Source organism: Protopterus annectens, chromosome 7.part1, assembly GCF_019279795.1.
Source record: "Protopterus annectens isolate FY-2018-M chromosome 7.part1, PAN1.0, whole genome shotgun sequence".
Classification (NCBI taxonomy): Eukaryota; Metazoa; Chordata; order Ceratodontiformes; family Protopteridae; genus Protopterus; species Protopterus annectens.
The window spans coordinates 249,094,347-249,110,411 of record NC_056740.1 but is presented as its reverse complement, the minus strand read 5'-3'; the positions used below and the strand labels follow the sequence as shown (position 1 = coordinate 249,110,411).

Here is a 16,065-nt window from a genome sequence, read left to right as displayed (position 1 = left end):
ACTTCTAGCCAGTAACCCTACTAGTTCAACAACATTTTATTCAGCTGCTGGTAGTGTGCAAACAAAATGAACCACACAGTTACGAGAGAAAACTAAAGGTTTTCTCTTGACAGAAATGTGTTACAATGACATTCATCAACTACTGACAAACAGACAGTGAAGAGGTACCAGAGCATGTTTTCTGTGATTGTTTCAGTCATTCCCTGCTCTGGGCTGAAAGGGTAAAATGGAGTTCTATCAGATTTGGAGACTTGCCTCAACACATTAAGTTGCAACCCTGGCTTAACACGTGTTCCACTGTCATCATGCTTTCTGGCATTAAATTAAATCTACCTCTGGATATCATGTATTAGCTGTCTAAACATCACCAGATTATAAAAGAACTCTGAGAGGCAGCAGTACAACTCTCCAGACGTACAATCATGAAAACCCAAATCTGAAACCAGACTCAGGCATGGCCTAGAAAAGGTATATAAAGAGGTGCATTTCAGAATCACACAGAAGACAGATTCCGACTGTACCCAAACAACAAACATGTTCTGTTCTGTATATAAAGTTAAGTAAGAAATGCAAACATTCAAAAGAAGTTCTTCTCTATGCCTCACCTCTATTCTCCAACTTAAACAAAACAGATCTTAATAAACTATCATCCTGCATAACCACATTGCCAGATTTGCTACTGGTACAGCCTACCGGACACACCACTGTCACAACCTAAATCGCCTAGGATGGGTTGAACTGCCTAGCCTACTGCAGTTCAACCAACTAATAGTGGCGCATAAAGTCCTTTACCAACCAGAAAATACACCTGCACTAAAAAATATTATCAGCCCCTACACCAGCACTCAGCCACTGCGATCATCCACTAGACTCCTAGTTCAAACACACACATCCAACTACTCAGCTGGGGACTGTTTGCCAACTCTGTTGGAAAAACATGGAACAAACTCCCAGCTGACTTGACCCTAGAACCCTCACTAACTCAATTCAAAAACAAACTCAAGAAATACTTCAAAACTCATTGGTTATGTCCTTGCACTAACCCCGACTAGTGACCTCTCTATTACTTAGGTGCCTTACCTTCAACTACTTCTAACTTTTTTCTACAACACCATTTCAGGAAGGGTCAATTGTATAACTGCTGCTCAATTTGTCTTAAACCTGAATGTAATGTTATGTATATATAACTGTGAAAATAATGTTATGTTTTGTAAACTGTTTTATAGTAAGTTAGTACTATATGTGCTAAATGCTGGTATTGCTTATAACTGTAATCTGCTTGAAACTAGCATTTACTAAATGTTCAATAAGTATTATTATCTTGGAGCTTTTCTCCCCGGGCCTCCACTGAAAATGGACATATATCCAATCGGACTATCTCGGTCAACAAATGTAAAATAAAATAAATAAATAAAGCACAAGAAACCAGTAAAAAGGGTCCCAGCCAATGCCTGTAATGAAACTCTACATGCCACACAGCCAGCCTACTGAGCCATTTTCACCCAAAGCACACAAATCAAATGTCCTTCCCTTGTACATATTTTTTTTCTTCCAGGAGGTGCAGACACCAGGGTAGAGGGCAGAAGTCTAAATGGAATAGACACCTGTGTGCTAGTGCTATGCCTAAGTTTTTTGGAATCCCAGTGTGACATTTGTTTCCATAAAAACTGTAGCTCTTAATTCGAACAAAACTTGGTACAGATTTAATCTTCCACTGTCCTCAATACTTATCACACCTCTTAACGTCTTTGCTCAAGAACTCTGGACAAAGCAAAAAATGATGTTGACAAAAGGCTCAAAATTCAGACACATTTTTTAAACATTAATGTAACTCGCCTAAAAGTAACATTAGCAGAAAAACAGGTTTTGCATCAACATGTACTTTCTGAAAAATAAGTAGTATGAAACTGAAAAGCATGGCACTTCTTACTGACGGCAACCCCCAATTATTTACCAGAAAATCAATGACAGTAGAGATGTATGGTTCTGATTATAAAACCTCAGTTACTGCACCATGTCGAGCAGTGTGCATGTAGATGGAGATTGTAAGACAGAAAAAGGCTTTGTAAATACATGTACAACAAAATCTACATATTCAATGCATTTAATGCTACAGGATATCATCTTAACAATGCCTTTTAGTGAACTTTAAGCACACTTGTCTGTTCAGCAAACATGTTCAGTGTTTGCAAAAAGCAAGGTTTAAAAACAGTACACCTGCCTGCTTTTGCCTTTGAAGTACTGATGCTGCTGACACATTTAAGCTTTGTCTAGGGACATTAGCAGCACTTGCATTTTGTGCAATTCTCTGTTTAATTTACTAGTCCTTCTACGTCACTCTGGAGAGTCAACACTTAACAGCCATTATACTATATGCATGTTTGTAAGAGTTGCATATCCATACACAACACATATGCAATTAATTTCACTTCTTTACTCCTCACATCTTGTAAAGGGGTGAATCTGCTACCTGTGCAAATAAGTAAAGCTATGTACGACTTCAAGAAGTGGAAGAACATCATCAAAAGCTTGGTTCACTGTACCAAAAAATAAGAATTCAGGCTGGTTCCATGGTGCAAAGGGGTGAAGCTTTGATCAAAGCCAGAGAGACGCAGGTTCAATTAGTGGTTCCTACTCATGAAGAGTTGCCTGGGGGAATGGAAAAAAAAGCAGCATTTTACTGGCTCATCTACCTAATGTGGATGGCACAGCACACTAGCTGATGGTGAAGAGGTACAGGGCCACCAAAACGTGTTTAGGATGCAGACGCAGATGCCTGTGGGATTCCACGAATAGCATTATCTCAAGTTGCATGTAAGGGGTTGGGATTAGAGGACAAACAAACAAGAAATTCTCAACAGAAACAGACCGAAGTTGCACTGAGATGTCCTGATATCCTTTCCAGCCCTGAACAATGGATTAGGTCCAAGAAGTGTCGTCTTTCGGAACCCAGAGAATGAGGAGGGGCACCAGGAGAAGCTGTTGGTCAGCTATCCAGGGGAAAAAAGAATTAAACAAATCTTACTCGAGTATTGTCATAAATAATTACAGCGTATCAAGTAAAATGTCACTTTCTACAAGAGCAAGTTTGCCTTTCAACATTCAAGGCAATTCTCTCAAGCTCACAAACACATTACTGACAGTATGAACCCTGTTTCTAAATGAATTAATTCATGTATATTTTGTTAACAACTGATTAGCACCCTCACACACACATACACACACACACATTCACATATATCGGACTTTTGTTTCGTTTATATGCAATTTGTTTTAATAGGGATGACGACCTGTACATTTCAAGAACAAAAGGCAGGTCCTAGAAGTCAGTGCAGTATTTTCCCTTTTGATATTATTAAAAAAAGACAATAAGAAAACAAGCAAGCAGCTTATTCAAACAAATGAAATAAAGATAAAATATTTAAAACCTTCTTGCAAAGATGATTTATAAATTATCACTGTTAGTGAAATGTTTCTCTGCAAGTCAAAACAATTTAACATTGGTGTATGTTCTATTCTAAAATATTAATGTTGTACAGGAGTCTGCACAAAACTAATTAAACATTAGTAATATGTGTAACCCCCCTTTCTTGTTAAAAGATGCAGGTGTTTTGTTTTTAGGCAGCTCAAAGCTTTAATTACAGCTGTGAAATTCTAATAAGCATTACCTAAATTTGATTCCCCTACTTTTCACAGGCATAATGCACGAGTGAGCAGGTCATTAATCGGACAGTACTCCTAGATTGTCCCTAAAAAGCAGTTGTACCGAATGGTCTTACTCCGTTCATGAATAAAAAGTAAAGCTAGTGTAGAATACAGAGTACATATTAAAGTAGAATACAGAGTACATATTAAAGTAATTGTAGTCATTTTAATTAAGAATATGCTAACCTCTACTCTAAATGCAGCAGTTTTATGTCAACAGATTAGGCAAGAGAAGTAAAGTAACAGATAACCCATCTGGTCTGCAAGTTGATCTAACAGCAGCAACAGAGGCTGGGAAGAATATTGCCTAGTCTGCATCTAAATGCCTGCACCAATAAATGCGTGGCAGTTCTAATATGCCTTTAAGGTAATTAAACCTAAAGCAAGTTTGACTGCAGAGTTTCTGGAGCTTGATAAGAGAAAAACTGGCTTTTAAGACTTTTGCGCACAGCTGGAAAGATTGCCCAGATTCCCAGTAACGTAGTTACTTTAGCAAACGGGAACACCCCTTCCTTGCTGGAAGCCAAAGAGGAATCAGAAAAGCACTTACTCATGTTACAAGCCAAATCAGTCTCACAAAAGAGAAAGAGAGAGTCTGGTTCAAAAGCCAGAGTTCAGCAGACAATTTGTCCCCACCTAGCGTGTCTTTTTATGAAGTATAAAAAGACCACACACTTTTGCAGAAGGTCGAGCAGCAATATAAAAGGAAAATACTATCTATAATGAAACTTATGACACAGTCAGGCAACTCTTCTATCACTGAAGATACATATTTTGAGAACAAGTTAAGTGAAAGGACATACGTGCTGTGACAAATAAGTAAACCCAACGCACACACGCTGCGGCATCCAATGTTTTATGACATAAAGATAGTTTTAAAAACAGGCATGCAGTAGGCTGACGTACCCCAATGCAGAGCTTACAGTAAACTTGCAAGCATCCTCATATTCTACAGTGATAAACAGAGTACGTGTATAGATGGGAGAAAACATACAAACTAACAGTTACTGTACTTCAAAAACACAAAGCTCAAATGCAGTAAAAGATCAAACTTGTAAATTTTAATTTGCAAAATGTATGTTGTGCCGGTACAACAGCTTAAATATTTAAATGGTATGTTTAGTAATACGTTTTGCTAAAATACACCAGCAGTAGCAGTTTTTATGTAATGGTGGAAGGAATATTGCAAACATGAAATCAACACTCAACACAGTGTATCTGTGCGCACACACACACACACACACACACACACACACACACACACACACACACACACACACACCCCAACAGAAAAGGGAAATAACCTATTACATCTTAAACCCAACAGATCTACAAACTTTTTATTTGCTTTTGTAAAGAAAGCATGCTTTAAGAAATGCATTACTAGTCCTTTACAAAAAAAAAATGGAGAGAGAAAATCCATAACCACCAGACTTCTGTTCTGTGCAGTCACGGGGATCTCTGTTACACTCAAACTTAAAAGCGAAGTTCATCAGCATTAGTGCTCTATCTCAAAGCTAAGACGTTTAACAGATTATTTGCTCACTGCACCTCCAGCAGTATGTAGAACATGCTTTTTCTTCTGTCTAATAATAACAATGTTTTAATGGCTATACATTACTGTGTATGAAAACTGAAAATGTCACACACAAGCAACAACACAAGGCATGCATGGGTTTTACCACAAGGACTTATAAATAGGAAACAAACACTGAGACACAACACTTTACAACATGCTGAAAATCAGCTTTTGTTGGGAGAACAAACATGCCAGTTCAGTGAGAAATTGCACATAATTACACAACAGAATATCGTTTAATTTCCCAGGTTCACGAAAGTTTCTAAGAAAATGTGCAAAAGCAACACTGCATTAAGCCAGCTAACAACAATAACAAAATAACTATTATAATTTTGCAAGAATACCAGCATAGTGTCTAACTAAAACAAATTGTAAAGATTGTGAGAATCACTCGTGAACTACAACTGCAGTTTCTTTACCTTCAGTTTTACTACCTATTAATCTGTTTCTGAATGTTACAGACCAAACACATGAATAAACCTTCAAAGCAGTATGATTATATTAAACTCTCTGCTGAATTTTTTTTTTCACAAGGGAAATAAATCTGACTCAGTTTTTCAGTAACCCAAACTAGGCATCCAGACAAAAAAAAAAATCTGTCACGAAATACTTGTGCATCATACCTCTGTCTCCTTGGCTGGAGCATTACTAGTTGTCTGAACATCCACGGTACAGTTTGCTCTCTTCACTGTGAGGTAAAAGGGATAATCCTTGGCCACCATGGTGTCTGCTGGGCTACCAATTTCAGAGGTCACAGCTGATGAGACAGGAGTACAGAACTCAATGGGAAAGCTGTCTCTCCCAGCCACGGTGCCCAGTGGTCTGTCTGGCAGTCAAAATAGTCCAGGCAGGCTAGGTCTGACGGCATGACCTAAGCCAAGTCTGCCACACGAATGACTGAAAGAGCAGGGAGAAGAAACTGCTCGGCCGTTAGCATGTGTAATGTAACACCAGCCATTATGAAAAACACACCCACAGTAGGGTTGGGCTGCTTGCAGGCTGTGAATGTAAAGGAATCATTAGAAAGACACATCATTGTAACACGCCTCTTGTACTGGAAGGATGGGGGAAAATGAAATGCCAAATGCAGCACAAAATTACTCCTCTGAGAAGTCATTACTCAGAAGTAACTCCAATTTAATACAAACCTGGAAGAAAAGAACTACTGTTTTGGTTAAAACTGTACGCTGGCTAATATTACCAATATATTTCTCATCTCCTGTCATGAAAGTCTTGAAAATAAGACAATTTAGGCTGGAACCTGTTAAACTAAACCTGGGAAGTCATAAGGCAAATGTGAAGCCAAGTTACACTGTCACTATTTCACTAGTCATAAAAAGTGGAACATAACATATTTGTGGACTTCAATCTGAAATGTATCACAAAGTGGGAATTCTTCCTGTTAAAAAAGGACTTCTGAAGCTACTGCCTCATTCAGCATTTTCTTTGCCTTTAGAAATAGTTTTCTATAAACTTTCCGATGTCTTCAATGTCAGTCCCCAAGTGACATTACTGCACAATCAGGGCCAACATAAACAAGTACACAACATGGGTATGCAGACAGTATATTCCCTATAGCATGTTCTCCAAAATTATATGCTGATAGTGAGGTAGCCAAATAAATTTTCCATGTAATTCAAAAAGAAAAACGTCAGCATGGAGCCTCAATATTTCTGTTCTAGCTGACTCCTGGTGATCAAAACTCGTTAATTCATTAATTCGTTTTTTCTTCCTTTTTGTTTATAATTATTTTGTGTTCTTTTTTCTTTTTTTTTACTCTCCAGCTTCAGATTCATAGGTTGAAGTTAGCTAGCTTTTTTCCCCACTGCAACCCTCTGGGCCAGGGGTACCCATCAGACACTGTGATTAGTAGATTCTGCTATATGTTTCAAGTAGTACGCTGGAGATTGTGATTTTATTTTTTTATTAATTTGCTAATCAAGTGAGCCCACTGGAAACAGGTGTCTCTTTTCACATGCAGCCTGGGAGCAGTCTGGTTAAGTGAGTTCCTCAAGGTCACAGAAGAGGCAATGGCAGAAGAAAGAATCAAACTCTGTAGCAGGGACTACAGGAAGCAGCTTGTTAACAGTGCAGAACTTTAATCCTCTGTGCTAACTTCCTGAGCAGAGGTCAGAAGTTACTTTCTTTATCTTAGCCTTACAAATGTTACAGGTGCTACCTACACCATCTCAAGACTTCACACTATTTGCTTTAGACACTGGCTGAACTCTCCATTCTGCTACTGATTCACTGATTCACCTTCTGTACATTCACTGTGCTAACAATCTCATATACATTCCCAAAAAGTGAAAGTGCACAACAGTGGGACCTTTACAAAATAGATACTGGAACATTACTAGTTGTCTGAACATCCACTGTACAGTTAGCTTTCCAAGGATTATCCCTTTTGCCTCACAGTGAAGAGAGCAGTCTCTCCCAGCTGATAACTTCACACCACAACACCCTTACCAATCCTAACTGAAACATTGGAAAACAATGTCCTCGAACAAGCTCTAGAACTTTACAAAGTACTCCATAACTTCCAGAAACCAACAAAGCTTTCTTCCTGATCCCTTGGGGGGGGGGGGGGGGGGCAGGATATGAAGTGGGACAGACTGGCAGATGTGTACAAGAGACAAAAGACAGGCACGATGTGATCTGAGCACACATCACTTTCGGAGGGCAGATGAAGTACGGAGAAGGGGAAAGTGAATAGCAGTTAAAAGGGTGATGGGTTCAAGACCACAACGAGGAATTATTTTTTCAATGAGACGGTAGCAGAGTCCTGTCATTTAATGTCTTAGGCAGTGTGTTCCAATGCTACAGGTGAACTGCAAAAGAACTCCAGTGTGTTGAAACCAATACATTTATTAAAACTCACCTCCCAAAATGAATGAAGAAAACTGATGCAAGTGTTTTATACATCTGAAATACATTGTTCCTGAATTGGTTAGTTACTCAGTAAAGCATTTTATGACAAAATGTTGCACTGTTTAGCCTTATGCACACTCATACACAATTTCTGTCCCATCTTTTTGGTGCCCAGCAACCTCTTAGGGTGCCATCCTGATGGTAGGGGGATATTGTTCCTATTGGGCTTAACTTTAACGTGCTACGCATAACAATGCCAACAGAACTCGTGCAAATGCTCCCATGCATGTCACCTTATTCTGGACAGGATAGGTATTGCATTCCCACCTTACTCTGTCTACATAACTTAACTCTTAGCCCCCAATGAGAGTTGTAGCCAAGCAAGAAACAACCTCACGCCCTCCTTCTAGCAAAAAGAGAGCCAAAATATTTTCTCACTGCTATCAGCAGTGCTGCATTTCTTTAATTCACTCATTAGAGAGTTTTACACATTAAAGATGAGGCCTGCATCTGTCACCCCTGGGTTGCCAGGTACTGGCTAAGGCTCTTGTCTTTTTTAGGCGGTGTTCCAAAGACCAAATTACCACCGTAACACATATTAATAAATGCAATCTGAGGGTCATGCTGCTCAACACTACAAGTCTAAATCTCAAGATGCACTCGCTCAAAGCACTCCTCAAAATGGAGAACATTGATATTTGTGCTGTAACGGAGACCTGGTTTAAAGCAGCAGAAAGCATCCCTGCAGTACCACGCTATAACTCATTCCACACCTTTCGGCCCCAGAACATGGACTGAAGCTCCAAAGGTGGTGGTGTCTTCATATTCATAAAGGATATGCACACCTCCAGATTAGTAGCCCAGCATAACGCATCTGAGATCCTTCAGGTCCAATTAACATTGGGTAAGACGGCGATTCAGGTAGTAGCCTGCTATAGGTCCCCAACCATGTCCCAAGACTCTCACTCCACATTCCTAAGCACTCTGGAAACTATTAGGGTTCAACCCAACACTCTCATACTAGGTGACTTCAACTACCCCTCCATCAACTGGGAAAACTACTCATGCACGCCAATACACTGGCCCAACGCTTCTTGGAATTCATCAATTCCAATGCCCTAGACCAGCTCATTCTTACCCCCACTAGAGGAAGCAACATCCCTGACCTGGTTATTACTAGCATGAGCAATGGTTGCTCTACACCAATAGTCAATTCCTCCATGGTTAGATCCGACCACAAACTAATCACCATGGAAATCCACATCTCGCCCACACCCCCCCCGCAAAGGTAACCACCATGAAAAACTTTGTCAAAGCTGACCCTGGGCTCCTAAAAACAGAGGTGGCTAACTTCACGGCACCCATGCCAATGGAAAATAGATGCATGACTGCCGAATCATACACCAATGCATTGTACATGTATGAACATGTACATAAATGCATGGAACTAGCCATACCCAACAGAACCAAAATGCTCTCCTCCAAAAAAAGGAAGCCAATCTTGTGGAAACTGTTGCAGGAAAAGGTGAAGTCCCAAGACTGGAAAAATTCCCTTATTAGCCTCAACAAAAAGTTGAGATCCCTCATCAAAACCTCTAAAGCCAGCTATGAAGGCAAAATTGCGGCAGACACTAAAAATAACCACAAAGCCTTCTAAAGTTATATCAAAAATCTCCACGGCAATACCCAGGTTTGCTCTGAGTTACTGCACAATGGTACCTTGTATACTGAGCCAACAGATATTGCCAACATACTGGCCGACAGATTCAGTGCCAACTTTACCCCTCTATCTTCCCAAAGGACCACTCACAATACCACAGGAATGCCAGGCACCCAGCATTACTGCAGCACAGGTTAAAGCTGCATTGTCCAAGGCCAAGGCTACAGCTTCCATGGGACCCGACAATATCCCTGGATGTGTTCTACGTGAACTACAAAGAGAAATGGCACCACATCTGCGTGCCCTGTTTAATCACAGCTTCACCTCAGGCTTTGTCCCTAGAAAGTTCACCCCGGGGATACTTTAATAGAGGCACATGGAACAAATGACGCACTGCTACAGACATCCCTCTCCATAAAGGGGGAGCGACTACAGACCCCGGGAATTATTGCCTCATTAGCCTGATGAGTCTGATATGTAAGGCTATGGAGCACATCATCATGGACCTAATTAAAAAGGATACAGGGAATCTCCAAACTCTAGATCCCAAACAATTTGGTTTTGTGAAAGGTAGATCATGCCTGCTCAACCTGGTTGACTTCTGTGAGTCAGTCAACAGAGCTGTGGATGAGGGTAAGGCAGTTCATACAGTCTGCCTCTATCTGGCCAAGGCCTTTGATATCATTCCTCATTCAGGAATTATTGATAAACTCACCAAACTAGGCATCAACCCCTATATCATTATGTGGGTTGCAAATTGGCTCACAGATAGAACCCACAGTGTGAAAGTAGCGGACTCAAGTCAGACTGCTGACCAGTCATGAGTGGAGTCCCACAGGGATCGGTCCTGGGTCCTCTCCTGTTCAGCATCAACTTCTCAGAAGTCCAGGCCAACATGGAGGGACTCTGGCTGACCAAGTTTGCAGACGACTACAAGCCGGGAGCCATTATTAACTCCCCAAATGATGCACACATCCTACAGAAAGGCCTCACTGAGACCAGTGACTGGTGTCAAAACCATGGCCTTAAGCTTAATGCTAATAAAAGTGTTGTCATCCCCTCTGGGAAAAACTCAGTTCCCACTAATTACCACATCGATGGAAGCCCACTGAACACTGAAGGCATGATGAGAGATCTGGGGACACAGACTGACAGCAACCTCTCCTTCGACCATCACATTGCCACTGTGGTCAGAAAGTCCTTATATGTGGCACATCTCATTACCAAGGGTTTTGCATCCAGGAAGAAAGAGATCATCTCTCTCTACTCTTCCCTCATTAGAACAATCATCAAGTAAAATGCCCCATTTGGCATGTACCTGACTAGACACCTGCAACAGCTGGAGAGGCCACAAAAGTACCTCATGAAGAGGATCCTAGGCCTTAAACACATCCTACAGAGACAGACACAAAAAACTCCAGCTATTCTCTGTCTCATATCGTCTACTAAGAGGCGATCTCTGCTTGACTTACAAAGTCAAGTCTGATCCAACTCTGTTAGAAATGCTACATCTAAAGAAATCCAAATCCCTCCACACTACACACTCCAGAGACCTCAACCTCATTACTACAATCAACAGAACATGCTGGTGGGACAAATTCATAACCCAGAGACTGCCATGCTCTGGAACAGACTTCCCATATATGTCAAGAACAGCACCTCAGTAGACCTCTTCAAGATTGATGAGTGGATGGGAAATAGAAAGTTCACCCCGGGGATACTTTAATAGAGGCACATGGAACTAACGTCGGGCAGCGCGAGGCCAGGGCACTTCTATGGGCTAACCTTCTAAAGGCTCCAGGGCCATTAGCCTAGTGCACACCTATGAACCTATTACAAGTAATTTACTGATTTAACTCAAAGATCATGCAACTACTCTCTCTCTCTTTTCTCTTGTTCTTTCAATCCTGTGACTAATGGTCAGATAAAATAACAGGTTTGGAGAGCTGTGGAGCAAATCCATAAGTGTATCCATACTTAGTGTGTCTGTATTTATCTAACTTTAAATTTCACGACCAGGCTGGAAGAGTACTTGCTACCCAGGACCACTTTTATAGCGATAATGCAAGCCAACATCAAAATAAATATTTACACACAGAACAAAACATGAAGCATATAAAATCAAGTACTATTAGACTGACAAATAATAAAAGCAGTTAGTACAATCATTTTTAAAGTAATAAGCTCCAAAACATTCACTGAAATACAATAAGCCAAATAGACAGGGTTTTGCTGAACTCATCAGGACCATAAAAATAAATTCAGGCTCCTGCACCACCCACCACAGCTACTTATATAAATATACATATATATGTGAATATATATAAACAAACTCTGAGTTTTCGCAGCAGTGGGAAAAATTTCCCTTACCCCACTGAATGCCAATCTCGGGGGGAAAAAACATACTGCACTGAAAAAAATATACCATCCACCAATAGTCAACATTCTGGAGCATTCAAATATTTTTTTTTTTTCAACTGAGTGTAGCAAACTGCAATTCAGCTAAAGCTGGAGCAACAAAACATATGTATTGTTCAGATGTTTAAATGATGGGTGGCAGGCTTACACTCAGAAAACTAATGTCTGACTTCCACATCACTGATCATTAGTGAGCCAAAGCCAGCTTTTCCCCTGACAAGGCTGATTCTGGGATGTTCCAGGAAATTCCTCCTTTCCTCAACCTCAGAGATGATACATATAAGTAAGCAGGAGTGTGGGGTTCTGGAAGGCCTGCTCCCCTGAAAAAATGCTTTTTATTTATTTATTTTTTCACTATGAATACTGTTTGTATTTAAGTGATTTTGCTGTTTTAGGTTCATAGGTGTTTACTTGGCTAACGACCACAAGGGCCTTTTTAAGCCTAACCATGCACCCCAAATCTATGACAAGTTCTGATATCTCTTGATAAGTGTAAGCATGGGCCTGGCAGATGAACCATTTTAAGGTTACCTGTTTGCATTAGAGACATAGGTGCCAAACGAGATGAATTTCCGGTTTCCCAACCCATTGTCCAAGATGCACTTAGGTTCACAGGTAGGTACTAGGCTATCTGCCCGAGGGCATTTTAAGCCTAGCCACAGCGTGTTGGCTTTTGCCGCCCCATTGATTAATTAACTGAGCCTCTGTCAAGCAGAGCCAATGAAGTGATCCCAGTGGTGTATTTTCTGTTACCCAACCACTCGTCAAGGTTTCTCTTGAAGAGTGTTAGTGAGGGGCTCTGTCTAATATAGTTAGGAATTTTGTTCCAAAGCATGGGGAGTCTCTGTGACAGGAATCTATCCCTCCATCATGTTCTATTTATTGTTGTGGCGAGGTTTAGCTCACTAGAGTACGTGGCTTGCAGTGACTTGGATTTCTTTAGGTGGAGCATGTCTATCAATTCTGAGTTGGACATGGCTTTGTAAGTCAGGCAGAGATCACCTCTGAGTAAGCGATATGCCACTGAGTACAGCTGGAGTTTTTTCAGTCGAGCTGCATAGGACATATGTGTCTTGTGAGGTACATCCCAAATGGGGCATTGTACTCTATGATGGGTCTGATGAGTGACAAGTAGAGGGGCACTATAACCTCTTTATTTCTAGATGCGAACCCCTTAGTAATTAGATGGGCCACATAGAAGGATTTCCTAACTACTTTGGCAATATGATTGCCAAAGGAGAGATTACTAACTACCTGGGTCCCCAGATCTCTTATTACCTCCTTCTGTATTAAGAGGGCTGCCGCCTATGTGGTAATTCATGGGTGCTTTGTTTTTCCCAAACAGGATGACTGCATTTGTTGACATTTAGCTTGAGGCCATGACTTTGACACCAGGTGTCTGTCTCAGTAAGGCCTTTTTGAAGGATGTCCGTGTCAGCCGGAGAGTCAATTATGGCTCCCAGTTTGCAGTCATCGGCGAACTTGGTTAGCCATAGTCCTCCTGTGTTTGCTTGTACTTCTGAGAAATATATGCCGAACAGTAGGGGTCCCAGAACCGAGCCTTGCGGGACACCACTTGTGACTGGTTTAGAGTCGGACCTGGAGCCCGATATTTTTACCGTGTGAGTTCTGTCTGTAAGCCATTTGGCAACCCATCTTGTGACTTGGGGTTTATGTTCAGATTGGTGAGTTTTTCTATAATACCCGAGTGAGGAATGGTGTTGAACGCCTTGGTGAGATCAAGGTAGGCTGTGTGAACCACCTTTCCCTCGTCTATGGCCTTGGGGACTGTCTCAAAGAAGTCAACCAGGTTTAGTAGGCATGATCTGCCCTTAACAAAGCCGAACTGGGTTGGGTCAAGTGTTTGGAGGTTCCCAATGTCTTTGTTAATGAGTTCCATAATGATGCACTCCATAGCCTTGTAGACCAGGCTAGTCAGGCTTATGGGGCAATAGTTACCAGGGTCACTTGTGGCCCCTCCTTTGTGGAGCAGAATAACCGTTGCTGTGCACCATTCTATGGGCACGTAGCCTGTGGAGAGGCCGAGGTTGAACATCGTGTTTAGGTGGGGGGTTAGTTCGCTCTGTAGTTTGTGCAAGACGCAGCCTGGGACACCATCTGTCCCCATTGATGCTGTTTTTTTGGCTTTTGAAAGGGCTGTTTTTACCTGTGCGCCTCTGATTTCCGGGACACTACACTTTTCCGGTATTTTTGTGGGCCGTTTTGAAGGTGAGAGGGAGGTGAAGTTTGCACTGAATCTATCTGCCAGGATGTTGGCAATATCAGTAGGTTCAGTATATTTTGTGCTATTTTGCACTAGCTCAGAGCATATCTGCAAGTTGCCACTTAGACTCTTGACACAGCTAAAGAAGGCTTTATGGTCATCTTTCAAATCCTTGGCTATTTTTCTTTCAAAGTTAGCCTTGGATGATTTTATGAGGGACCTTAGTTTCCTACTGATACTGATCAGGGATGTCTTCCCTTCTTGGGATTTGTTTTTTTTCTGAACTAGTTTCCACCTTCTGTTGTATAACCTGTTTATGGCAGGGGTCCACCAGACTGGTTTCCTTCTCTTAGGGGAGTGAGTTTTGGTCTTGCTAGGGATGGCACAATCAATGCATCCTTGTAGGTGCTCATAGAGTGCAATTGTAAAGGATTCTGCATCTTGGGCAGTGTTATCCTTTAGCGTGGGGGCTGTGAAACTTACCACCTCTGCCTTAAGTAAGGTGAAGTTTGCTTTAGAAAAGCTTTTCACTGTGGTTTCCTTGGTTGGGGGTGGTGGTTGGGTGTGGACATCCAGGGTGATTAGTTTATGGTCTGATCTAACCGGGTTGACCTCCGGTACGGAACACCTGTCGCCCATGTTGGTGATGACCAGGTCCAATATGTTGTGACCTCTGGTAGGGGAGTTCATCAGCTGATCCAGGGCCTTTGAGTTGATAAATTCCAGGAACCGCTGAGCCTGGGAGTTTGTACTCAAGTAGTTTTCCCAGTTAATGGTAGCGTAATTGAAATTGCCCAATATCAGGGTGTTTGGTAGGACCTTCATGTTTTCCAGTGTCTCCAGAAAGGTGGAGTGGTGGTCCTGGGTCATGGAGGGTGATCTGTTGCAGGCCACAATTTGCATTGCAGATTTGCCCGATGTTAGTTGCACATGGATGATCTCAGAAGTATCATGCTGCGCCACTAACCTGGAGGTGTGAGTATCCTTGATGAATATGGATACACCCCCTCCTTTTGTGTTTCGGTCCATGTTCTGTGGCTGAAATATGTGGTAGGAGTTGTAGCCCAGTAGTGCTGGAGTGCTCTCTGGAGCCTTGAATCAGGTTTCAGTTACTGCACAGATGTCGACGTTCTCCATACTTAGGAGTGCTTCGAGTGCATGCATTTTGAGATTTAAACTCCTAGCGTTGAGTAGCATAACCCTCATTTGTTTACTTCTGCTGTTTACGGTGGTGGGTTTGAATTTTGAGCCTTGCCTAAAAAAGGCACTATGGGGGCAGCAAGAGCCTTGGCCAGTATTTGAAAGCCAAGGGGTGACAGGTGCAAGCCGTCTCTTGAGAAGCAACGCGGCTTGCCGAGCATGTCATCCCAGGCTGACAGACACTGGATCCCCTTTGAATGATACCAGAAGCTTAGCCAATTGTTGAAAATGATCATTTTTTTCTTTATACTGAGGTATCATTCTTGGTGAGGGCAGGATGCTACACAGGGTCAGGGTCATACCCGCCTGGGCTACATGATCAGAGAGCTCTTCCATGTCTCTTTTCATGTAGTCCAGGGAGGTACATTTCAGGTCAGTCACACCAACATGAACAATGACAGAGTCATA

At 41.6% G+C, this 16,065-nt stretch overlaps 1 protein-coding gene across 4 annotated transcripts in view; it reads right to left on the bottom strand.

The window, feature by feature from the left end:
• The window catches only part of ARHGEF3 (Rho guanine nucleotide exchange factor 3), a 3,017,585-nt gene that overhangs the window by 487,002 nt on the left and 2,514,518 nt on the right, over positions 1–16,065 (bottom strand). The window contains exon 1 of one of the 4 annotated variants that reach the window (XM_044078694.1): positions 5,908–6,219. The exons of the other annotated variants lie outside the window; for them this stretch is intronic. Within the exon in view, the coding sequence (XP_043934629.1) occupies positions 5,908–6,006 (99 nt within the window). The 5' untranslated portion in view covers positions 6,007–6,219. Of the gene's footprint in view, positions 1–5,907; positions 6,220–16,065 lie in introns of those variants that run through there. 4 annotated transcript variants of the gene reach the window in all.